The sequence below is a fragment of the Cydia splendana genome, chromosome 20 (genome assembly GCF_910591565.1).
Source record: "Cydia splendana chromosome 20, ilCydSple1.2, whole genome shotgun sequence".
NCBI classification, from domain to species: domain Eukaryota; kingdom Metazoa; phylum Arthropoda; class Insecta; order Lepidoptera; family Tortricidae; genus Cydia; species Cydia splendana.
Genome location: NC_085979.1, coordinates 8,280,053 through 8,306,468, shown reverse-complemented (window position 1 = coordinate 8,306,468; position 26,416 = coordinate 8,280,053). Strand labels below are relative to the sequence as shown.

At 41.4% G+C, this 26,416-nt stretch overlaps 3 protein-coding genes across 3 annotated transcripts in view; 2 read left to right on the top strand and 1 right to left on the bottom strand.

Annotated features, from left to right (window-relative positions):
- Nucleotides 1-444: 444 nt before the first annotated feature.
- On the top strand, nucleotides 445-2,912 carry LOC134800720 (uncharacterized). The gene has a single exon (XM_063773236.1). The coding sequence runs from the start codon at nucleotides 803-805 to the stop codon at nucleotides 2,633-2,635; it is 1,833 nt and encodes a 610-aa protein (XP_063629306.1). The 5' UTR covers nucleotides 445-802; the 3' UTR covers nucleotides 2,636-2,912.
- Nucleotides 2,913-5,581: 2,669 nt separating this feature from the next.
- The window catches only part of LOC134800855 (DGAT1/2-independent enzyme synthesizing storage lipids), a 45,587-nt gene continuing 24,752 nt past the window's right edge, over nucleotides 5,582-26,416 (bottom strand). The window contains exons 2-7 of the mRNA XM_063773412.1: nucleotides 23,839-23,977; nucleotides 20,748-20,842; nucleotides 19,603-19,767; nucleotides 8,921-9,114; nucleotides 8,029-8,232; nucleotides 5,582-7,520 (exon numbers count right to left, since the gene is read on the bottom strand). Of these exons, the coding sequence (XP_063629482.1) occupies nucleotides 7,332-7,520; nucleotides 8,029-8,232; nucleotides 8,921-9,114; nucleotides 19,603-19,767; nucleotides 20,748-20,842; nucleotides 23,839-23,977 (986 nt within the window). The 3' untranslated portion in view covers nucleotides 5,582-7,331. The remainder of the gene's footprint in view (nucleotides 7,521-8,028; nucleotides 8,233-8,920; nucleotides 9,115-19,602; nucleotides 19,768-20,747; nucleotides 20,843-23,838; nucleotides 23,978-26,416) is intronic.
- LOC134800478 (uncharacterized) lies at nucleotides 12,885-15,248 on the top strand. The gene is made up of 2 exons (XM_063772944.1): nucleotides 12,885-14,554; nucleotides 14,693-15,248. Exon 1 carries the CDS (start codon nucleotides 13,449-13,451, stop codon nucleotides 14,409-14,411), a length of 963 nt encoding a protein of 320 aa, XP_063629014.1. The 5' UTR covers nucleotides 12,885-13,448; the 3' UTR covers nucleotides 14,412-14,554; nucleotides 14,693-15,248.

Sequence of the window (26,416 nt, the reverse complement as noted above, 5' to 3'; positions counted from 1 at the left end):
TCATGGAAGCCTGGGGTCCGTTTGACAACTAATCCCATGATTCGACGTAGGCACTAGCATTGATATTGATCATATTGTCAATATGACCTCGTCTTAACCTCCTTCCCCAAATATCGGGTGGCATGTTTTAACTACTTGCTATATAAATATTGTCTGGTGACATCCAAAACTCACTAATGACTACAAGTTGAAAGTCATAATGAACCGTCGTAGTATCAATATAAGGTTCATTTTTGTTAACTATTTTTTTACTTTTGCCAATACAGCCAATAACCATAGCAGTCACCCAAATTCCGTTTGTCGCAATATTACACTAATGTTCCTTGCTGAAAAAACTGACACTGGTCTATATTTTTATCTCGTGTGTCCTTCGTCGTTAACGGGACAAAATAACAAGAAATAGTTGATCCACCCAAATAAATTTGTACCTTGACTTCACGGAAATTCTAGTCGGTAGTTATGTCATATTGTACCTAAGTATGTCAATCTGTCTACAATATTAATATAGCTACATAATAGGTAGAAGGACAGACTAAAGTGAAAATCAAAGCCATTAATGTCACATTACTTTTGAATGAGCTGTGTTAATAGTTTAAATTAAAGCGATCATTAATTATTACCTTAAATATGAATCGGACTACATTTTCCACTAAAAGGCTGATGATTAATGTAATGTTGTATTCATAATGGAATCAAAGACGCGGAGGAAGCATTGTGTTCAAGTCAAGCGAATGGTGCCTACATAATAGGTCTAACAATTACCGACTAGGGGGGCTGGTAACAAGAAAAATATGCAATGTAAATGTACCTACAAAATACCTGGAACGTAACAATGGAAAAGTATCATCTGTGTTATATTTTCATTTTACTGGTGACATTTTGCGATGGTACGAAGCAAATTTATAAACAAAACGATAACACCGAGCTGCACAAATGCGTTACCATGATATTAGGGCGAATCGAACTCGGAAATGTAACCGATGTTACCGTAATCAATGTGGACGTAGAGCTGGTTAAGGCGCTGCACTCCCTGCTGCCGCGCCCTGTGAGGGTCGTCTCCAGAACATTCTACTGGCCGAACGGTGCTGTGTTCAACGACGTCTATGTCATTCAGTTCGAGGACATTTTCATATTTGAACAAGGAATGGACTCCGTCAGACGAGACCCTTTTTGGAATCCGCGAGCGAAATTTATAATTATCATCGATAATCTCGAATATTACCTTCAAGAGGTATCAGGGTTTCTCATACATAATCATATTTACAACGTCGCTCTTGTTGCTTACTCGGACGATCGAAATGTATCGATTTATTCATTTGGTCATCAACGAGACGAATGCGACAGACCTACAATAAAGGGGCTGGAACTACTAACTCCTTGTTTGAAAATTCACAACATAGACATCGACAGAATATTAACGTCGGACAGAAAACCCGAATTACGAGGCTGTCGTGTTCAATTTGTGTCGCACAACTATTGGCCTTTCGTGTCATTTGAAGGAAAGTCTGCTATTGAGAATTATTTGTTAGCATTATTTAGTCAGTACGAAGGTATCACAGTCGAACTTGTAAATTTTGGAATAATTGAAACTCCTGGAGAACGCTTGAGTAACTTTACGTACACGGGCATGTTGCACGAGATAGAAACATACCACGTAGAAGGAGCTATAGGTGGTTACTCACTTACTTTTGATCGAATGTCAAACTTGGATTTCATAGACCCTTACATGGTTAATCGTTACAAAATTGTAATACTTCGAGCAGAACTGCTCAGCATGTGGTCGGCTGTTCTCAAACAATTCGGAGTACAAGCGGCATGGACTATTTTTGCAATATTCTGTGTGCTTTGTGTAATAGTTACTTTTATGGGAATATATAAAAAACAAGTGAGAGATACGAGTCGCGATATCCTCATCGTGTGGGGTTATTTTCTCAATAACATAAGCCAGGAGAAAGTTAAATCAAGAGTAGCTTATAGAATGTTGCTACTTAATATACTTCTGTACGTATTTATAAACTCATGCGCTATTCAAGCATCCTTGCTGAGCTTCACGACGCATCCCATTCGAGGTTATCAGCCCAACACCGTCGAAGAAGTCATTTCAAACTGCCAATTCATCATCAGCCCCACTATGGACACTCACTTACAAACAAATCCAGTTATCGACTTATCGAACGTCAATACAACCTGCTGCAATACGACTTTAGACTGCTTGATGAAGGTTATGACAAATGTTGATCAGAGTTTGTTTACTATAACATCGGACATTTATCACGAGAGTAACATTTGGAAGTTCGCCGATGCGTATGGCGACCTGAAGATCCATACATTAAGAGAACCGCTTGGAATGCTTCTGAAAACTATGTACCTTCGGCGAGGGTCGCCTCTAACGGCACCCTTCAACAAGTTGCTGCTAAGGATCCGTTCAGCAGGTTTAATCGATAGGTTTGTGAGTAGACTCCATTATACCGAACGGGTGAAGTACAAATTCAACGCGCGTGGACACAGGAAGCCTCAAACATTGCACGGGCTGAGAGGAGTGTTCATGGTTTTCATTTATGGGTGCTGTATATCTGTTATTACATTTGTGATTGAATATTTGCTATCGATAATTTTCGTCGTTTTCTATATTTAATCAAGTAACAAGATACCCTTAAATAGCTTCTTAAGCCAGTTGAGGGTAGATGAAAACATTACATGATCAAATAATGTAGGTTAAAGTTTAAAAAACATTAAGGAGTTTAAAAAAAGTGCATTTTTGTTATTAAATGTTTTATAATACAAAAAATAAGATATAAGTTTTTATTAACAACAAAAGTACGGTTTTTCTACATCAACTTGATATTGGGTATGGCAGTAAAAATACTCATTTACTGTGTCTATTAACTGATTTAACTTATAAAAAGAAACTACCTATAAAAATATTGTGACGTAATAATTTAAATAAAAAACTAAATTTATCTGATATGTCCAAACATTTTGAACAATGTTCTTACATGGTCCTAATCTTCTAAAATAATTTTAAAGGAATGAATATACAGTTCTAATATGGAATATATCAAAAAATGCAAATAAAGGCGCTATTACATTAGTCAGATTCAGTCAAATAAGTAAAGGCCTCTACTCATCTCATCTTGCAACAAATTGTATGCGATCTTATAGTCTGTCAAGCCGGATATGTCAAATAGCAATGTAAAGCAAACTAAAGTAATGTATCCCTAGGAAACGAACAAAAACCAGCAATGTACATCGAACAATGATGAAATGTAAACAAAACAGAGTATGGCTTAGAGCTTTAGCCTGGTCAGATGGACGAAAAAAAAAGTAAACAAAACTGTTCCACAGGTAAGATATAAATGACACGCGATTTTTAAACAATTTAAACGTAGTGTTGCTAACCCGCGATTTTACAAATTTGCCGCCTTTTCAACTGACAAGATTTGCTTGACCAAGTATAGATACATTGCCGGCTATGTAGGTCCAACGGGGTCCCTTTGTTTGACATAAAGTTTTAACTGATAATGTATTGTTTGTCATATTATCATTAGTCCTAATTCTGTAACCGTTAACTTTTCAGGATTTTCGTAAGGTTATCCTATAGATAGGTTAGGTTAGGTTTGTTTTATGGCAATTCTGAAAAATTACGCGTTTCTGAAAAAAAAAAACAAATTATGACTATCGAAAATGCGGACAAACAATACATTATGACTTAAAACTTTATGGGAAACAATGGAGACCCAAGTTCAACGAATTAAATTAATCGATCAAAAGCCGCAATAATTGATATTAAAAATCGCATGCGATTTGTTGCAGCGTCTGTAGAGTCCTTAATGGCGAAAAACGACTTTATTAATTTATGACAAATCGCCATAGACTAGTGTAATAGCGCCATAAACTTCATGTTCTCTAAACAATTAAAATGCTGAGATTGTCATACATCTATATTTGTACCTAGTTTTCTTACATATTTTACATACATAGTTAAATATGAACCTATTTTGTATTAAGTAGCTATTTTGCGTATATATATAAAGTTGGGGGCTAAACGACATACACATTAGGCACTATAATATTATATAAATAAAGTACTAATAATAAGATGATCCTATACAAATCTAGGGACCTATTTAAGTAGCATTATAAAAATATAAGCTGATAATAGTGATAATATTACTAGTTTAATATGGAAGAAATGTAACATTATCATTACTGTTTTATTTAAAATAGGTACCTAGAGTACGTTACTTTTTTTAAAGACCTGTGCACACCGGATGCGTGTGCGTAGACGCTGTTATATACAGATCATTATGAGAGACGGCACACCGCTTGCGTAACGCGTGCGTGCACGGCTCCAACATTTTAGCGCGCGCACACGCAGCCGTTCTGCACTGGCCTTTAACACTCATTGCCCGCTATGCGGTTCCTTTTTTTCAGGACTTGGCACTGAAAGTGCTATTATATCATAACTACTGTTTCCCATACAATCAGTTATCAATAATATAATAATATAAAAATTTACGCTATATTTGCACTTTTCATGTGTTAACGTATGGGTACGTTAACCTCCCAAGGCCCAGCCATACAATTAAAAAATCCAAAATTTGCTAGTGAAATTCAAACCTATAGTGCCGGAAATAGAGTTGATTTTGTTTTGTTTGATAATTGAACTAAATAAAACGGATGCAACTCTGTTCCAATAGGGAGTATTACTGCAATGTTCTACCGCCAGAGTGCAGCACTAGTGTACATAGTAAACCATAGAGTAACTTATACATACTAGGCCTTAAACAGTTTTTTAACAAGTTTTCACTATGACAATGATGCATCAAGGCATCCGCCTATACCCTGTGATTGTGCTAGTGACGCCCTCTACGCGGAGTTTTGCGTAATATTCCCTATTGAAAATGATTTCAATTTCATGAAACTGTAAGTAGGGACAGTCAACAGTAAAAATATGGGTGTAGACAACTTACTCAAAAATATGTCCCATAGTTCTTAATTCACTGACATAAGAGTTTGGGACATATTTTTGAGATGATTTGTACACCCATATTTTTACCGTTGACTGTACCATAGCTAGGACCGGGAGCCTTATTATATATTATAACTACAACTATAAATAATAAAAATAAAAATAAAAATAAATAAATAAATATTATACGACATTTTTACACAGATTGACTAAGCCCCACGTGCTCAAGAAGGCTTGTGTTGTGGGTACTCAGACAATGATATATATAATATACATATAAATACTTAAATACATAGAAAACAACCATGACTCAGGAACAAGTATCTGTATCATCATACAAATAAATGCCCTTACCAGGATTCGAACCCGGGACCATCGGCTTCATAGGCAGGGTCACTACCCACTAGGCCAGACCGGTCGTCAAAAATAAATAACATACGACTTATTTACACGTATATGTACTAGTCTAAACTTAGGCAAATCTACCTGAATACATACAGTCATTCATTCTAAGTCTCTCCTAAAAAAAGATCGAAAATATACACACACAAAACTTATTTATACATTTTGACGAAAAACGTTTCAACTATCAGCCGATTTTTAACCTCGTAATAAGACCCACCATAAAAAGTTTAAATTTAAATTTGAACCTTGTTCTATAAGTAAATTGGAACGAATTTCGATTGTTTTAAAACACAATGAAACAAAAGAAATACTACAGATTAGATTGCAACGAATATGTACATTTTAATGTACATTTAGACTAATTTTGTTTTCGTTCGATTTCGATAAAATTAGAAGGATAAATAAGAGTTCTCTATTTTGTATATACAATTAAGTGTATAAATATGGGTGCATACAACTTACTCAAAAAATATGTCCCATAGTTCTTAATTCGCTGACATAAGAGCCATGGGACGACATATTTTTGAGTATGATGAGTGCACCCATATTTTTATACTAGACTGTACAATATACTGCAATTCCACCCTATGTCCTAAAAATCTTCCTCTGAGTTACGGAACACGTATGTAATATTCGTAACCAAACGGAAAATTACATATATTTATTTGAAACAAGTTGTGATTTCATATGTATTAGGCCCAACCTCTTCAAACCAAATTTTATCTAAATCTACCAACAAAAAAACTACAAAAGAAATCGGTCTTACGGCTAGTCTGTCTACGTATATCTACAAAATATACACTTATTTAAGAGCACACACATATACCTATACCTAGACGAATGTATTGAAATATCTAATATTTTAATTTATTGGACCAATAAACTATATGTACGTCTGTATCATTAGGCGTTTCAATAAAAATAAACAAACAATTTGTAAATTATCAGGTAGTTATAACATTTATTGGTTAACCAACCAAATACAAAACCGCCTCGATCAATCATTGAATGACCTGACTCCTACCAGGGGTGCGAAACTCCTGACTTCGGCCAAACTCGGCTCCGCTCGGCTCAGCATTGCTCCGAGCAATTATTAGGGTTGGCACCACTTGACTTCCTTTCGCGTGCACGACCACAGATAAGATAATCACTTGAATTTTGACAACCCTAAATAGCCGAAAGGGATAGTGCCATATATTAGAAAGGGATAGCATGATTTGACCCTGAACCGCTGTTAAACTTCGGTTTTGTGGGAAGTTTCCTTTCTGTACGGCAGTACTATTATTTATTCTGTGCTCCTACATTATTTGATCGTGTAATGTTTTCATCTACCCTCAATTGGCTTAAGGAGCCATTTGAGGGTAGATTTTGTTTACTTTTATTTAAATACCTAATGATACAGACAGAGCATGAAAATAATAGGATATGTCTCTGTTCATTTTGTAACGGATGTAACATTTTTATAAATATGAATAAATAATTATTTGGGAACAATCTTACGCAGTTCGATCTAGCCCCAAACTAAGCTAAGCTTGTAATGTGGGTACTAGGCGACGACATACAAACATATACAAAGATAACATCCTTAACTCAGACAACAACACACAAATAAACACACACAACACAAGGGCCACAATACAAATGATCTCACCGGGATTCGAACCCGAGACCCCCCGCTTCGTAGGCACTACCGGAGGCCGTTTACTATGTATATTTGTTTTTTAGAGACAAGGCGGGCAAAAAACCTGTTAAAAAACGTCACAGTCGTTATCAAGCTTAAAGAGAACTGTCAAATGAAATTTTAACGAACGTCACTTTTAAAGACAACCCTAATAAGAACCCCGCGTTTTTCGAATTTAGAATTCATTTTTAAAAACCTTCAAGGTTTTTTGTCAGAACCGAGGGGTTAAGCCAGCGTGCTCTACTAAATATAAACCTAAGGAACCTACCAATTTTATGAGACTTTAGTTTTGGCGTCCTCCGGCGGCGGCGGGCCGGCGGCGGGCGCGCCGTTGGCGAGCTTGCCGCGCGGGGGCTGCGGCCGGCGCTTGGGGAGCGCCACCACGCGCTCCGTCAGCGCGCGCAGGATGTTGCCCGGGACGGTCTGGTGCTGTTCCACGAGATCCTCTATCGCTTTTGATACCTGAAACAGGAATTATGTATTTTAATCTTAACGGACTCTTATACTTGAGCCGAGTGCTCGGGCGTCAGACTCGTAGTCGATCCGCTTCCCCGAGTGTGTAACCGACTTCACGATGAAGCCTCTATGCGCGGGTGCGAGAGGGACGCGTGTAGCCGCGTACGCGCCGCGGCACATTATACGTGTCTCACCTTCTTAGCTAACTCTTCCGGCGTCAGACTGGGGTCGTACTCGATCGGCTTCCCCAAGTGCGTGACCAACTTCACGGGGAACCCCCCATACACGGGTGCGAGAGGGACGCGTGTAGCCGCGTACACGCGACGGCACATTATGACATTATACGTGTCTCACCTTCTTAGCTAACTGTTCCGGCGTCAGACTGGGGTCGTACTCGATCGGCTTCCCCAAGTGCGTGACCAACTTCACGGGGAACCCCCCATACACGGGTGCGAGAGGGACGCGTGTAGCCGCGTACACGCGACGGCACATTATGACATTATACGTGTCTCACCTTCTTAGCTAACTGTTCCGGCGTCAGACTGGGGTCGTACTCGATCGGCTTCCCCAAGTGCGTGACCAACTTCACGGGGAACCCCCCGTACACGGGTGCGAGGGGGACGCGTGTAGCCGCGTACACGCGACGGCACGCGCCCCGCAGCCAGCCGACCGTGCGGAACGCCTCGCGGACGTTGCGGGTCACCATCGGGATTATTGGCTGGCAATTTAAAAAAAGAAGTAATTAGTAATTATTGTGGCTATAGCCAAAATTGATGAATTAAAAAAAATTTAAATGTAGTGGCGATGATTGCGTCAGTAGCTATACTTGGTCAAGCAGATCTCGACAGTAGAAAAAGGCGGCAAATTTGAAAAATGTAAGCGCGAAGGGATATCATCTCATAGAAAATTTGAATTTCGCGCCTTTTTCTACTGACAAGATTTGCTTGACCATCTATATCTGAAAATTTTCTGTTTGTGGATTGTCGGGATTCATATTTAATAGAATAGAGTAGAATAATATTTATTTGAAAAAACCGTATTTAATTTTAATCATCATAATATCATCATATCCCGGGGTTTTGCGTACGGGATTCTTTGTCCTATTAAAAGGACAAAATCAAATTCGAATTTTGAACTAAAATGGAATAAAAGAAGTTTCAGAATTAAAAACTCTGGGACTTAGGAGGATAGAGGAAACTTCACAGAATACAGATGTAGTTCATAATTGTTTTCCATCGTATTCTCTGGGAAACGTTCGTATTTGTCATGCTTTTTCAGTCAACCTCAGTACTTTTTGTACCGAGACTGACTGGAATAGCAAGACACGTTCGTACGTTTCCGTGAAAAAAACGATGGGACATAATTAAGCACTACATCTGTACAATGAAGTTTCCTAGGATACTAACCACTTTAGCCTGTATAGCGACACGCGCAAAGCCAAGTCTATTCTTCCAATATAGTTTATAAGTGTGGTCCCCGAACTGCGCCTCGTACACCCCGCCGGGGGAGATGGCCAGCGGGCTTCCCTTTTGCAGCACCGCGACACATTCGCCCACGGTGCCGGGAATCACGCAGAGACCTTCCAGAAGTGTTTTCCAGCCTTGAAAATAAATAAAGTTGAATTTAAACTGTTGTGAGACATACTAATATTGAATCATTTTACGGTTTAGACTCACTTGGTTTTTTAAGTCACTCGCGCGACAATGGCGACATGTTTCGGAGAGCCTACCCAAGTAACACACAAGCAGGATAATAGAGTAAAATTATCATCTTATTCAAATTATGATTGCATAAATTTTGTGTATAAGCGGTGGAAATTACTAAATTCGGAATAAAGAAATATGTGGGCCTAGTGGGGCCTATATACCAATTAATGCTGAATAAATTTTGCATAGTATCGGTTTTGCATATTAAAACTGAATATTACTTATTTCTTACACGGTTAGTCGGACATTATTCAGCTTAAAGCATTTGCGGTTACTAAAAGCTGAATAATAGCGGCATTAGCAGCAATTAGCTGTATATATTCTGTGTTGTGAGATATTAAGCAGACAATATTAAGAAACATGTGATAGTGGCTACTAAATGCTGAAAAGAAGCGTCGGTGGAGACTTTCAACTGTATAAAAGCGGTTGCAGTTTCTGTTTTAATGCTAGTTTTTGAATAAAGGTGGACGCTATTACTGGAAGCTGTAATGAAATCCAAATCTTATTTGTTATTCAGTAGCTGCATATATGGGTTAATTATGGCTTTTATAGACATAACGTCTGAATAATAAATACTAAAACAACACTTATACTTAAGTTATAGCGATTTTAGTACACATATACTATCTTTTCTTGCTAAAAGCTGCAAAATGAACGCAATGACAAGCGCTATTCAAACTACTGCTTAGTATCAACAAATGCGCGGTGGAGAGGGTTCCGTAGCTTTATACACGCTCAACGGTACTACTTGAGCCTGATTGCCTTGAGCTTGAGCTAGTTTTTATTTTATTTTGAACGCATCTTGCGTATTTATTCTTTAATCCAATCATTATTAAAAAAATCGAGGTTTAGTTTTCTTAACAATTCTTTTCGATTGGTTATTTTACGTAAACAATTACTAGCTTCCATCGTAAACACTGTTAACGGACCATTTGCATACCTTACTGCAACGAGATAAGGTTTACCAATGGCCATTTAAGGTTGTTGCTAGTTGCCAAACAAGGTGTCAAATGCTAGTTATTGATACTGTTGCATTAAAAACTTGTAGACTGGACTGGGTATGTGAAAAATAAAATAATTACCCCCATTAAAATATAGCGAAATCGGTTCTCCTGTCGATTTTGAACGGACTGTTTTTAGGTTTCAAGTGGGTCTACTCATACCCATCCCACACTATACTCGTACTCATAACTAAACAATACTGCCCAAGTGCCCATACCAAACCATTCTTGTACTCATACCCGTGATACCCGCTACTAATATACTCGCACCTTCGCACCTATACCATATTCATATTCATACCATACTCGTAACCATACCATACTCATACTATATACATCTTCGTACTCACGTCGTACATCTTTGCGTGTATCTTTACCTACTACATATTTGTCGGAACTGATAACGGAAAAAATAACTGTGTAATAATCTGCCGTGCCCCCAGATTTATCATATAACTTAAATATTATATCGCGTTTATAATATTAGTAGGAAGTAGGATTGAATATTGCCCGTGTTACATACCTATAATGTTTCTCATCAAACTAGTGAGGATCTATGTGGTTTTTACCATTTGTGTATAGAACCCTAATAGGCTTTAAGATTGAGAAAACAATTACTATTATACTGATGTTATTCAAAACTTGTTGTTCTAAAACCATTATTATCTAACATGTAGCTTAGTAACGCGAATAATGTGAATGCCTATTCAGAAATTTAGCACATAATAGCTGTGGCAGCAGCTTATATTCAGCACAGTCGGACGCCATTACGGTTGCTCATTTTCTAACCTCTACAATTAAATAGGAATTTAAAATGAACTGAAAAACCCATTTATATTCATTTATAAAACTAGTTTTATCGTAACATAACTTGATAAAGTACATTTTCTATCACTAAAACATCTAAACACCGCAAATAATTACAAATTTAAAAGTGGAGTACTTAATTTTCTATATTTACTTTCTAAACAGTGCATTATTTACGCGGCGCTTTAAAATTTTAAATATAATGTATATATATATTTACAGTAAAGTCGCATGCGCAATGAAATTGATGTTATGTAAACATCAAATCAATATGTGGGTAATGTCCTCCTTATTTTGTATTCACTTCAGAAACTACACTTTGACACGAGTTCACAAATTAAAATGGAAGACAAATCATACACAAATAGCTGAATATATTTTCTGTAACAATGCACTTTTGAACCAAAAGCTTCATAACGTGTGACTAACTGAGTCATTTCTATACAAAGCTGGATAACTTTGGTTTAAAAGTGGTATAGAAGCTTTTGACAGCCTCTATACAAGTGTTATTCAGCGATACAATGTGTGGGCACACACTTATACAGCTATTACATTACTGTTATTCAGTATTAAGCGGCGTGGGCATGCCCACTTTGCGCCCAAACCTTCTGTATAACGTCTGTATTAGCGCTTATACAGAAGATATACAGCTACCTTATTCAGCATTCAGTACGGCATGCTCTATTATTCAAACAATATTCAGCTACTTTTATGTTACGTGGGTAGGTCTCCTTTCTCAAGCACTAAGAGTGAGAGCAGCGTTCATGAGGGCTGTGTATCGAGTAGTGCGGCGCGCCGCGTCGCACGCCGAGAAGGAGACCTAGGCTCTCAGAAACATGTCGCGCGAGTGACTTAAAACAAGTGAGTCTAAACCGTAATATTTTTCAATAAATAAAGTTGTTGAAGATCAAAAGTTTTTGGCAAACATTTCATTTTTGGTACAAGCTTTTATCGGTGACTGTACATTTCTTTCCACAGGCAACTAATACTCATCGGGCATGTACGAAACATCATTTGATATTTGCCAGTCGCTTTTCGGTGAAGGAAAACATCGTGAGGAAACCGGACTAATCCCAATAAGGCCTAGTTTCCCCTCTGGGTTGGAAGGTCAGATGGCAGTCGCTTTCGTAAAAACTAGTGTCTACGTCAAATCATGGGATAAGTTGTCAAGCGGACCCCAGGCTCTCATGAGCCGTGGCAAAATGCCGGGGTATCGCGAGGAAGAAGAGAGAACTAATACTCATCGGGACAATTCTAACAACCCCAAACACAATTAGTTTGCGTTGTTTCATGACAGAGTTTCCCTGGCCATCTCCTGTGTCCATCAGATCAGCTCCATGTCATCATTATATTGCGTTGTCATCCGATTAAGATATGCATGCAAACTTTCAACGCAATCGGAAATCGGGAAGTGGGTCAAATTTATAGCTTCCTAGATTTGGCCCACACTAACAAAATAACATACATACATACATAGAGTCTGGCTAGCCAAAAATTGTTGACAAATATTTCGTTGTTGTATCACCAATTGTCTATGATTTAAAAAAAAGCTAAAAGTCAGTTGTCAATTTATGTCATTAATTCAAATTGTTTGCGGTTTATAAGGGGTTTATTTTAAATAATATTAATAATGTCTATACTGAGTGAGGTTCGCGAACTATTATTTAAGCTCGTAGGTAAATAATTACGACAATGTGCGAAGACGACGTGTAGCGTTGTATAACGAAAAACTGCAATGTTTACAACTCCTAAACAAATGTAAACAAATTAGGAGGTTGGTGCTCTATAAATATTTTGATACTTAGCATTTAGCATATTTGGCATAGTACCTATTATAATTACCTCAAAAACCCCAAGCTGATCCAGCAGCGTCCATCGCTAATGGTGAAGCCACACAGGCGAGACAAGCTGTTCCAGTGACAGTGCGTCAGACCGAAACCCCGGCCCGTCCGCAACCCAGTTCATCTGGGGAGCAGACCGGCCCAAACCCCTTCCAGGACTGGCAGGTAGTGGACCGAAGGTCCAAGAAGCGACCCCCTGCTGGGAAGCCTCACCCTGCCAGACCTGTGAATTCTTCTTCCTCTAACCCACCCCCCCCTGTTAAACGTCAAGGTGGGGTGGCTAAGAAGAAGAAGAAAAACAAGAACCAGAGGCGTGCAGCTCGTCTAGCGCGAGAGCAGCAACTGGACAACACACCAACACCGACACACTCTGCAACCGGTGTGGGTGTGCAGGCTTCCCAGAAGCCGGCACCCAAACCGGCGCCGAACAAGCAGGTTGCTGCTGCCAGGCCTCCGCCGAAGGGAAAAGGTTCCACCCTACCCCCTAAGGCTGGAACGTCGGGCGACAGCCCTACGGGTTCGGCCGCAGATCCCTCCAAACGACGACCTGGTAAGCTCGCACGAGCCGCTGCTAAAAGGATGCGAGATGAGTCCTTCTCCCCGCAAGGAGACAACAAAAAGCAGCGACTAGTGAGCCCAAGCCAACCGTTGTCGTACGCACAAGCAGCGGCATCTGACCTGACGATCGTCATTACTGACGCGAAGTCGGGGAAGATCACCGCTGACCACTCCAACGCCATCCTCCGCGGGTTGCACCAAGCAATCGTGGAGGAGGCGAGGAGAAACCTCGTAGGAGCCAGGCCACCCAAATTCAAGGGCAAGCCCATCTTCGCTGAGGGGCAGCTGAGGGTCTTCGCAGAAGACGAATACTCGGCCGCCTGGTCTCAGCGATGTGTCCAGGCCCTAACCCTGCCAGACATCTCCCTTAAGGCGGTTCGCCAGTCGGAGATGGCAAGGAGAATTAAGTGCGGGCTCCTAATACCCAACATTAATAACTCGTCCTGGGAAGACGTCCGTCAGGCAGCTGACGGACTAAGGTACCAGAACGAATGGGCCAAGGTCGGGTCTTGGTCCATTATACAAATACTACGGCAAGACCAGGGGTGGTTTGTCGAGTTCACAATCCCCGAAGACCTCGTCCCCGCCTTCATGGAGAGGGGGAGATCCCTGAACTGTGGGGTGGGCAATGTCTACCTCAGGTTCAGGGGTCCCGGAGGCAAATACCTGGACCAGCCTCCCACCCTGCAAGGTTCCACCCTAAGGGTAACGGGAGTACAGGTCCCCAACGAACAGGCCGCGGGCACCTCCGAGCAGAGCAAGTCTGTCTCCGGGGAGAAAGTTGCCCCCCTGCCTCTACCCAAGCCGACGATACCCGAACTCTCGGAGGATGAGCTCCTTGGCACTGGTGAGGGACCAGCCGGGTCATCATCCGAGGGTGAGGACTTGTCGGCTTGGATAGTGTCGGGGTTGGCCGACATGTTCAAGGAGGGAGGGGAGATGCAAGATGCCGCCCCCACCACCGACAACATGGACACCAACTAGTGTCATCCAAGCAAACCTCCAGCACAGCGTGGCCGCTACGGCCCAACTCAGACGCTGCCTGGTAGGTTTGCCAACAGCCGTTGCCCTCCTACAAGAACCATGGGCGGGCAATGGATACATACGCGGGCTGTCCGACACGAAAGGTAAGCTCTACTACTCCACGGTACATGCCGTCCCTAGGGCATGTATCCTAACTACTAACAATATTATTGCACAACCGCTCACTGAATTCTGTTCCAGAGACCTGTGTGCGATTAAACTACAAGTTCCACTGCCAACAGGCTGTCGCGACCTAGTCCTCGCCTCGGCGTACATGCCCGGAGAGGACGAGCCACCGCCTGCCGAACTACAACGACTGGTCAGCCACTGCGAGAGATCAGGCCTCGCAATAATCATCGGGGCCGACTCCAACGCACACCACCCACTGTGGGGAATGGAGACCAGCAACAACAGAGGTAAGACACTTGTTGAATATCTTGTGACTACTAATCTAAACATTCTAAATATAGGCGCTGAACCAACATTTGTAAACAAACGATGCAGGACGATTATCGACCTGACTCTGGCTTCGGAGGAGGTCAGTGAACTAATTATGGGATGGCAAGTCTCCCAGGAGGCCTCCTGCTCAGACCATAGATGGATTCGCTTCAATCTACTAGCATCTAGAGACACACCAACCGCCCGGAGGAATCCCAGGAAAACGGACCGAGCCACTTTTAGGAAGGTCCTAGGGGAAAGCCTTGACCGGCTTCCACCGAGGGATGACCTTCGGGAACCGGCTCAGATAGAACAGCAGGTAAATATCTTAACTGATACCCTCGTAGACAGCTACCACAAGGCGTGCCCCTTAAAACCACCGGCAAAGACTGCCATAAAGGGTCACCAGTGGTGGGGCCCAGAACTGGAGAGACTCCGGGGGAAAACCAGAAGACTCTTCAACAGGGCCATGAACACAACGGCTGAGGTGGACTGGGATAACTACTACGAAGCCAAGGCCAGGTACAAAAAGAGATTGCGGTACTGGAGATCCCTGTCATGGAGGAACTTCTGCAGCAGCATTGAAACACTTGACCACGCCAACCGGGTAAGGAAAACCTTAGCGCACAAGCCCACATCACAATTGGGCTCACTGCGTAAACCCGATGGCACATACACATCTAGCCCTGCAGAGACCCAACGCCTTCTCCTGGTAACTCACTTTCCAGGATGCGTAAGTCTCGCCGATGCAGATCAGCAGGACGAGGAATACAGTACAACGGACAACAACTGGCAAATGGCGCACAGAGTCGTCACCGCTGAGAAACTCAGGTGGGCCATAGACAGCTTCCATCCCTTCAAGGCGGCTGGTCCGGATGGGATCTTCCCCGCTCTCCTACAGTGGGGTCTAGGACTCATCCAGGAAACCCTGACCGACATCATGGCAGCCTGCCTAGCCTGGGGGTACGTGCCCAGGAGATGGAGAGATGTAAATGTGGTATTCATACCTAAACCAGGTAAGAACGACTACACAGCTGCCAAATCCTTTAGGCCCATCAGTCTCACATCATTCCTGCTGAAGACCTTGGAAAAACTGTGCGACAGGGACCTGAGGGACCGAGCGCTAAAGAACATACCGATGCACAACAACCAGCACGCGTACAGCTCAGGTAAATCTACGGAGTCGGCTCTACACATGGTTGTAAGCCGCATTGAGAGGGCCATCCACGGCAAAGAAATGTGCCTCGGCACTTTCATTGACATAGAGGGCGCTTTTGACAAGACTCACTTTTCCAGTATAGGGAACGCCTTGGAAAGCCACGGCGCTGAACCCGGACTAGTAAAGTGGATCATGAACATGCTAAATCAAAGGACAATAAGGTATGTAGGTGAACCGCAGGCCGTAGCGGCGGTGCGAGGATGCCCTCAAGGGGGAGTTCTGTCACCTCTGTTGTGGAACCTAGTAGTCAACAACCTCATAACCAAACTGAACGAGGAACACTTCTACACAATAGGCTACGCTGATGATCTGGCAATATTAATATCGGGTAAATTTGCCAGTACAGTATGCGACCTCACCCAGGCAGCTCTTCGGATCGTAGAACGCTGGTGTAGAGATTTTGACCTATCAGTTAACCCCACCAAAACAGAAATGGTAATGTTCACCAATAAAAGGGCACTTGGCAACTTTACCAGACCAACACTTTTCCAGACTGAGCTACAGCTGACCGATGAAGTTAAGTACTTAGGGCTAACGCTCGACAGTAAACTCAACTGGAACAATCACATCAACAAACGCATAGACAAGGCGGGAGTAGTCTTCTGGCAGTGCAGAAGGATGATTGGTAGGAGGTGGGGACTCAACCCGAAAATTACCCTTTGGCTCTATAAGACTATAATCCGCCCCCTACTCTGTTACGGTGCTCTGGTTTGGTGGCCAAGAACAAACCTAGGCAACGTACGAGACAAGCTACAAAGACTCCAGAGGCTCGCATGCTCGGCCACCACTGGCTGCACGAGGTCCACTCCGACTGCAGCCATGGAGGTCATGCTAAACCTTTCACCGCTGCACCTACACATACAACAAGAGGCCAGTCTCTCAGCGGTAAGGTTACGAACCCTCAATATATGGTCTAACACCACAGGAGCTCTTCACACAGCATGCCTGGAAAAAGTATACAGCGAATTTCCAGTGCTCATGGCGGGCACGGATCGAATTCACAAACAAGCCATCTTTGACAAAAGGTACAAAATACAATTATTTGAGGACGACAACTACGAAGGACTCAATCCCCGGGAGCTGAGAATCTTCACTGATGGGTCCAAAACAGACAGCGGATCAGGCTCTGGAACCTTTTCAGAAGACCTGAACATGTCAATCACCACTCCGCTAGGAGCCCATAACTCGGTATTCCAGGCTGAGTGCATGGGCATCATTAACGCGGCGGCTGCCATCACTGCAAGGAAGGTAGTAGGATCCTCCATCCGCATACTCTCCGACAGTAGAGCAGTCTTAATGGCCCTAAAAAGCCATATAGTCACATCCAAACTTATACACGAATGCCACGAACGACTAATGGAGGTATGTCAGAACAATAAGATCACCTTACAATGGATCAAAGGACACAGTGGATCCCGAGGTAACGACGCCGCGGACGAGCTCGCCAGACAAGGATCGGGTGCGGGGGCGATTGGCCCGGAACCGATCCTCCCGATACCGTTTAGTAAGGTACGCTCAATGCTGCTGGCACGTACAGGGAAACTACACACAGAACACTGGCTAAACCAAACTGGATGCAGACAGGCCAAGCAAGCCATGCCGAGCATGAACGGTAAGCTCACAAGGGCGCTCCTTCAACTAGGAAAGGTTCGACTGAGTATGGTAACCAGTGTCATAACAGGTCATGGACTTTTTAACAAACATCTTTTTATAACAGGTGTCACAGACAGTCCCCTATGCCGTGGATGCATGGAGGAAGAAGAAACAGCCTCTCACGTGGTGTTGGAATGCAGCGGATTGGCCCCATACAGGGCAAAACATCTCGGATCCCCGAGTGACCTCCCCGAGGTCCTACTCAACATCAAAGGTCTGATAGGATTCCTCGAGGAGCTGGGCTGGCAAGACTAGTCCACCCCCTATCACGCAAAATAGGCGCAAGACGTCGAGTTGCGGAAAATCGCCCGAACTACAATACAATACAACAATATTATAATTATGTATTTTTTTGGCGATGGATTAATATAACGGTATTATCGAGCTAGGTCTTATTTACACTACATTTCATTTTTCGCCTTCTTACAATGGTGTATGGTGAAAAAGTGCTAACATATGTGTTTATCGTTGACTGTACTTTACATAGTGGTAGAAATTATGTGAGCTGACTGTGAGTGCACGTCAACGTATATTTAACTTATATCCTTAGTAGGGCTCGCGGTCGGGTCCGGGTTTCGGGTACCCGTTGCCGGGGCCCCGTTCTCGTGCTACACGAAACCGGATTTGTGGCCCGTTCGGAACGGGTAATTAGGATCCGTGTAATTAAGATCCCTGTACCCGTGTTACCCGTGTGTCCGGATCCACGGATACAAGGGTCCGGCCCGTTCTCGACGTATAGTTACGATCGGACGCGTTCTTTATAAGAGCGAAGAATGAAAAGTTTATAACGAACAATAATACATTACCAATAACAAGCAAAACAAAAAGAAAAACAACAACAACAACTAGATCTGGAGCCGAACGCAAATCCGGATCCGAACGCACTACACGGGCACGGATTTTGACGGGTTCGTGTAATTCGGAGGCTTAGCACCGCCGGGGCTAAGAACACGGATGCACGGGTTGGCGTGTAGCACGGATATCGGGAGCCCTAATCCTTAGGTACCTTACGTGTGCACAGAAAATCAAAAATATTTTCTAGTATTAAAACTATAATTCCTACTACACAAAGTGAAACCAGCCCAAGATTTTTTGAATTTCCCGCCAAACATTTGTGTAACATTTCAGTAGCCAAACTCTACTAACAGGGCCAATTAAATAAAACCTTGTAAAAACATGACAGGTCGTGGCTTCTACATTCGTGAACCAAACTGGCGTGACGTTTGGCGAATATTTTTCTAGTTCTTGCCACTTGACAAATGCGACTAAATCCCGCACAATGGAGCTCTGATTCTCTGAAATATGTTGGCAGTACTCTTGTATTAAACTAATAGAGGGACGAATCCCCGCTTAGGGGGTTTCTATATCCAATCGCGTTGCCCGCATCGAATAATTCCTAAAAAACCTAATAAACGCCGATAGTAGTCCTGCACAACTTAACAAATATAAGGCTGTTTAAAGTGTGACACAGCCTCGCTTTGCGGGCTCCCTCTTACAAATGGCTCCTTTTCTAGCACTCACGTGGTAACTTGAACATCAAATGATCAGCTACTATTCTTAAGTTCCTTTTGAACAACACATAGGGAGCCAAAGGGGTAGATCACCAGGTATCTGACTGCACTCATCTTGAACAAGTCGGCCACGGTGTAAACAAATGTAAGACTAATATTGTATTCGGTTACCGCGATAGTTATTCATGAAATAAAACTATTTAAACGGATTATATCGCGTATAATGAATTTAATCCGATAAATAGTTTTATTTCAAGATATAAGAGTATTCAAAGAGCGACGAACCCCCCGCACTGCGGGTTCCCTTTTCCAAGCAAATTTTTCTACTCACCGGGTATCTTAAACATGAACCGATCAGCTACTGTGTGTATGTGCAATCTCTTGAACAGGAGCATGCGAGCGGTGAAGTAATACATGTCGATGGGAAGCGCGCCGTGGTAGTAGATCACTAGGAACGGCCCGTTTGGAATGTTTTCGATGCCTTGGATCTCGTAACCTGGATATTTTGAAAATAAATTGTAATTTAAATACGAGAACATGAATAATGTGTATGTGTTTTAACGTACAATTATTTGTATTTCAGATTCATTAGCGTGTTCCAGAGGAACCCGGAGGATTTTATAGGATGTTCTTGGGCATCTTTAGAAACTATAGATCTAGCACTTTATCTGCGGCGGTTGGTAAATAAGTTACGCGGTGATTTTCTAGTAGAACGCTGCGTCTTGGGACTGAAACTAGTTTATATACTACATTTTTATGTACTTTACATAGGTAATAGGGATTCGTGCAGCCAAGCGTTCAACCAGTTCTATAATAACTTCTTACAAACCGCCTCAGTTAAACGGTAGACCTAAAATAGTCATATAAAGTTTTTTGGGTTCGGCTATAGAGGTTGGAAATTCTTAATACAAACTCCTTCGGGATCCTCTCGAACTTTTTCAATACTAGTGACGAATCTTCAAAATAATGACGGTTCTTTTTCTTTTGTTAGGTATACGATTCGTGTGCTTATTTATTGTCTAACACTTCAAAAAATTGTTGCTGGTTTGGAACCATGAACCAAATGTCATATGTTAATGTTTAATAGTTTTTGAGTTACGTAGGGGTCAAAAGTGGCTCCACATGGTTCGTGTAATAACACACGGCCGCTGCGTCGCCGGTTCTCTTCTTTTGAACTTGGCTTGACACGCTCCTGCGTGTCTAGATAATATAGTATAATGCTTACCAATATAAATGGGCGGGACATGTTGCTATACAGAGTGATGGCAGGTGGACTAAAATGTTAACAGAATGTTGGCCGCTTTCGGATGGTAGAAACGCCCGGCGTCCGTTGGCTCGTTGGGTGGACGACGTCCGGAAAATTTCGGGTCACTTCTGTTTGAGATTAACTCCGGGACAAGTGGCGTACTAGAAGGGAGGTCTATGCTCAGCAGTGGGCGATAAATGGCTGATATTATGATGATGATGAATGCTTACCATGCCACAGCCACCCGTGGGCGTCCCATAGCGCGCAGACCGCGAGACTCGCCGCCTGCCGCCAGTCGTTCTGGACCCCATCCACCACCCGCAACCTGATTATAAATATATAGACTTGTCAATTTCAGGGGATAATCCTGGGGCATGTTTGTAAAAAATTTTGCAACCGTTTTGTGATCTAAAAAAGCGCTAGGAGTTTTAAAAAATTCCGTTCTCTGACCCTATTGCACCTTAAATAAAACTTTACGCAAAAGTGCATTATTTATAACTTCAGGCGGGTTACGTCTCAGGAGCTTTTTACAGATTTTACCTTTACATGGTGGCTAAAAAATAACTGCATTCCCGTTTCCAGGTAGGTTTTGGGATTATATACTCAGCAACTTTAACTACGTGACCAACCCCGATCGCGAAAAAAAACTTTACCCTCTCATAGAAAATGGACCAGCCAAAATATATGAAACAGACAATTTTTTTTTTTGCAAGTTCGGAGTTGGTCCTATAGTAAAAATTGCTTAGTATACTCCCAAAACCTCCCTGGCAACAGGAATGCAGTTATTTTTTAGCCACCCTGTATAATCTGAATAAATACAATCCAAGTCATTTCTCTTGATCACGTTTATTAAAATTGTCTCCATGAGGTAAATCACCTACTTATCACCATATCTGTCACCTTTGGGTAGTTACTCCAATTTCCATAATGAATTTGACACGGACCTTTCTATCGCCAGACGTTCAAAGTCAAACCTGTGGTCCGGCCTAGCGATAATGAATCTTAACACAATGTGGTAGAGTTCATATAGCAATAACCAAGGTTATTGCTATATGAACTCTATAGTAAAGTAAGTGTTAAAAGGTAGTATGTATGTATGGACGCGAAGGAGACTTAGGTTTGCGCAGAATTGTGAGATTCATCCAATTATTTTTATCTAAGTTACCTTTAGGAAATCACTCTAGACGTGTTGACAACTCATCATGCTCTGATCATGTATGTACATACGTGTTACTTAATATTCTTAAGAAAAATAAAGTTTTTATCTTATTAACGATTCGTTTAGCATGTTTCCTGATTTCTGAAAGACATTTTTTTTTGTGCGTTAGTGTATACCGTTTAGTTTAAAGTGTGTTTCCAGTGCATTTGATCCTGGAAATACACGCAACTGATACACGCAAATGTATTAAGCCTATGATAATTTAGGTATTTTAAAGCATCATGTCATGAAGTAAAATTACTTTAAAAAAACATAAAATAATCAAGGAAACACCTTAAGAGAAATCAAATTAAGATACATTGGTTGAGTAAGATGCGTCAAATCTAGGACAATTTCGTGCTTCGATTCGATTTTAACAGGTAAACAAGATGGCGCTGTACAGCTCCATACAATTTGCGGTAATTCTGATTGACAAAAGTTGACTTTTGATAATTCAGATAGCGCAGTACAGCGCCACCTGTTTTGGATGTCAAACTAAGGGGCGTATTTTTTCTTAGACTTTACCTCTCTATTACAATCATTTCTCTTTGGAGAACTGAAACATTGTATTTTATCAACGTTTGAGCTTATTTTAATAATTGCACTATACTCATAAATGATTTAATCAATTGTTGTAAAGGTGTTATTTTCCGTTAAAGATTAATTTAATTATGTTTTTGTTTATGTCACGCATCATTTTCACTATCTGAGGTAAACTTAAGATTAAGCCGGTTAATTTAAAAAGGTTGTTATCACGTTGTTTGGTAAGTATTTAATGTATTTACGGATACCTACCGGATTAATAAAGAGAATAATAATTTGGAAATAATTAATGCCTGATTCAAAGTGAACTTTTAATTGTTTTGCTCTTGTTGTATTTGTGTTGATGTTTACAATTTAACTTTATTTAAACTTCGCAGGTTTAAAGTTAATAAAATTAGAATAATATACGAGTATGCCGATTTTAGGGAGGTTGCACACGGCGGCTTTTTGCATCGCGGCATGTGGCCCAAATGTGGCCCGTTGTCGCATTTGCAACGCGCGACAGAAGCGATACAAACGCGCCACTGTCGCGATGATGCGATGGTCCGTTATAATTCAGCATCGCTTCTGCATCGATGCATTCGCGACTTTATTGATTAGCATTGCTACTAAAAATATATACGTATTTCATACATACACTGACTAGCGCTGCACTGGTCGTTCATTACTTGGGTTATTTGAGGTTCTGACGGAAGATCAGCGCTGCGGTCTCCGCAGTATTTATGCTGAGTCAGCGCCTATTCTTTAGTTACCACAACACATGACCCTCTACTAATGTAAAATATGTACATCGCTATTACTGCTAAGTGTCAAATTGTATGTTGCCTTTTTCTTTTAGTGTCTCTTGTCAACTTTCTTTTTGTCTCTTGTCAACTTTCTTTTTGTCTCTTGTTATTGTTTGTGTCACAAAGCATGCAGGTTCGTGCAACATACGTTAGGAAGAGTGCAGGAAGGGGGTGCCGCGGCAGACAGACTATATCGCGACTGTATCGATACTATATCGCCGCTGTATCGATGCTATATCGCGGCAAAAAGTCGGCTTATTTGTAGATACGACTATTTGTAGACTTGCGTAGTTATCTTTTTCAGTTGTGCGTAAATTTTATGCAGTTTTGACGCCTAATACATAAGTAGAGAATATCTGAGAGAGCGAGCTTTGCTCTGAAAACATATAAAACCTCAAAAATGCGCGTTTTCTCAGAGATAAGACCTAGCTAGATCAATTTTTCGCCCCGAAAACCCCCATATAGCAAATTTAATCGAAATCGTTAGAGACGTTTCCGAAATCCCCGAAATATATCTAATACCTTTAAACGAGCAATCCTATTGTTTATTTATAAATATATATAAATAAACAATAGGATTGCTTCGGGGATCTCGTAAACGTCTCTAACAATTTCGATGAAATTTGCTATATGGGGGTTTTCGAGGGGCGATAACTCGATCTAGCTAGGTATTATCTCTGGGAAAACGCGCATTTTTGAGTTTTTATATATTTTCCGAGCAGAGCTCGCTCTCCCAGATATTATATAAATTAATATACAAGAATTGCTCGTTACCGTAGTCTCTCGTAGACGTACCTGTAGAGCCTGTAGAGGTGGAATATGATGGCGCTGACGTATATAAGTACTATGATGACGGCTGGCAGGAGGAATGTCACCACCACTGGCATGAGGAACCATGTCAGCCACAAGCTGTATTCTGTGTCCACGTATTCCACTGGAAAGAAAAAAAACCTTGGTAAGTTACGTTATTCCACATTGACAGACAAATATGGACCTTATATTTAGTTGTAGCTGGCGTGGCTCACTCCGCGATTTCGTCGCTTTGCAACAGGTAGCTACAAGTACATCCGTCCCACACCAATTTTGGTGGCTAGCCATAAGCCGCGCGTGGCGCTGTCGCCACCTAAGCGGCCATATCTGTCCTAATCGTAACAGACGTGTTTTGTTAGAGAGTGAATCTTCTGTACCTAGTACTATTATTTATTCTGTGGCTGTAGTACCTATGATCCAAAATGGTTACCGAGTGGGACCCACGGAGGACCATCGATGGTGCAGGCCAGGGTTCAGGCAGACCGAAAAGAAGATGGCGGGACGACTTGAACGCATTTTATCCGGATTGGCGGGAAAGTAGAAACGACAGGGTTGAGTGGAGGAGACGAGAGGAGACTTTTGCCCAGCAGTGGGACACTAGACTAACTAAAAAAAAGCGGCCAAGTGCGACTCGGACTCGCCCATGAAGGGTTCCGTAGCAGCAAGTAACATAATAAAATTGCGGTTTACGATTTATGACGTATAAAAAAAACTACTTACTAGATCTCGTTCAAACCAATTTTCGGTGGAAATTTGCATGGTAATGTACATCATATATTTTTTTTTGTTGTATCATTCTCTTATTTTAGAAGTTACAGGGAAGGGACACACATTTTACCACTTTGGAAGTGTCTCTCGCGCAAACTATTCAGTTTAGAAAAAAATGATATTAGAAACCTCAATATCATTTTTGAAGACCTATCCTTAGATACCCCACACGTATGGGTTTGATAAAAAAAAATTTTGAGTTTCAGTTCTAAGTATGGGGAACCCCCAAAAATTATTGGGGATTTTTTCTATTTTTGTGTGAAAATCTTAATGCGGTTCACAGAATACATCTACTTACCAAGTTTCAACAGTATAGTTCTTATAGTTTCGGAAAAAAGTGGCTGTGACATACGGACGGACAGACAGACAGACAGACATGACGAATCCATAAGGGTCCCGGTTTTTGCCATTTGGCTACGGAACCCTAAAAACCGGCCAAGGGAGAGTCGGACACGCGCACGAGAGGTTCCGTACCATTACGGTAAAAACCGCCATAAAATCACGTTTGTTGTATGGGAGCCCCACTTAAATAACTATTTTATTTTATTTTTAGTAGTTGTTGTTATAGCGGCAACAGAAAATTTCAACTGTGTATCTATTGTTATCGACAGATGGACGGACAGCGGAGTCTTAGTAATAGGGTCCCGTTATTACCCATTGGGGTACGGAACCCTAAAAAGTATGATCGAATACTATGATCGTAATATTCAGAATACGCTTAACGTTTTCTAATTCTAATCCAAGACGACGGTTTAACGAGTATGCCCGATGTCGGTCTTACAAGTGCAGATCTCAAATCTTTCGACTTGTGGACTTCTCCCGCGTTCCATAAAATATGAATCGCTATTTCGTAATATAGCGACATGGTGATAGCCGGGTCGCAGGCTATCGTATTACGAAACTCTTATCTCGAATCAAGGTGTGCACGTGGGATGCACTCACAGACGAGAGGGGCAAAAGAAATTTTGCAAACGAGGGTGTTAATTCACGACAGCCATTTGACATGTCAAACATTCGTCCGCCATTTTGTAAATTTTTGACTGGTTAGGCATCGAAGGCACAGACCCATCCGGCATTCAGCCACGATTGAAAATCATAATAATCAAAAATAAACATTTTTAAACTTATATATACCTTGACATTTAACAAGTATTTTATTTATAACCTACTTGATTCGTATGAATTATACTCTGTATGTTTAGGTATTTAAAAAAGAGTAAACAAAATCTACCCACAAATGGTTTCTTAAGCCAGTTGACGGTAGATGAAAACATTACACGATCAAATAATGTAGGTTAAAGTCAGGTCGTTCAGTGACAGATCCAGGTGGTTTTGTATTTGGTTGGTTAATCAATAAATGTTATAACTACCCGATAATTTATAAATTATTTGTTTACTTTTATTTAAGTATGTACTTAAAGATAGAGTATAGTGACATAATAAAAAAAGCTATATCTCCATAGGGAATACAAAAATGAGTTTTTAAGTTATTTTTTCTTCGCACCTATATTATTATATAGTTTAACGATTCTTTACTCGAAGGCACCCTGCCGTTTCGCTAGTACTTTTCTTAAAACTAGTTGCTACCGACTTTTCGCCTCTTATTAAATTAACCGTTATCTAAAAATAAACACATTATCGTTTATTTGTGTAATTAATTATATTTAAAAAGGCGCCGTGAACGCATCACTCGCGTGATGAGTGTCATGTGTTTGTGTGTGTGTGTGTATGGTGTGTGTGTGGGGTCACGGTGCATCGTTGTTTATGTGTATATAGCAGACGGGCAATAGACGGG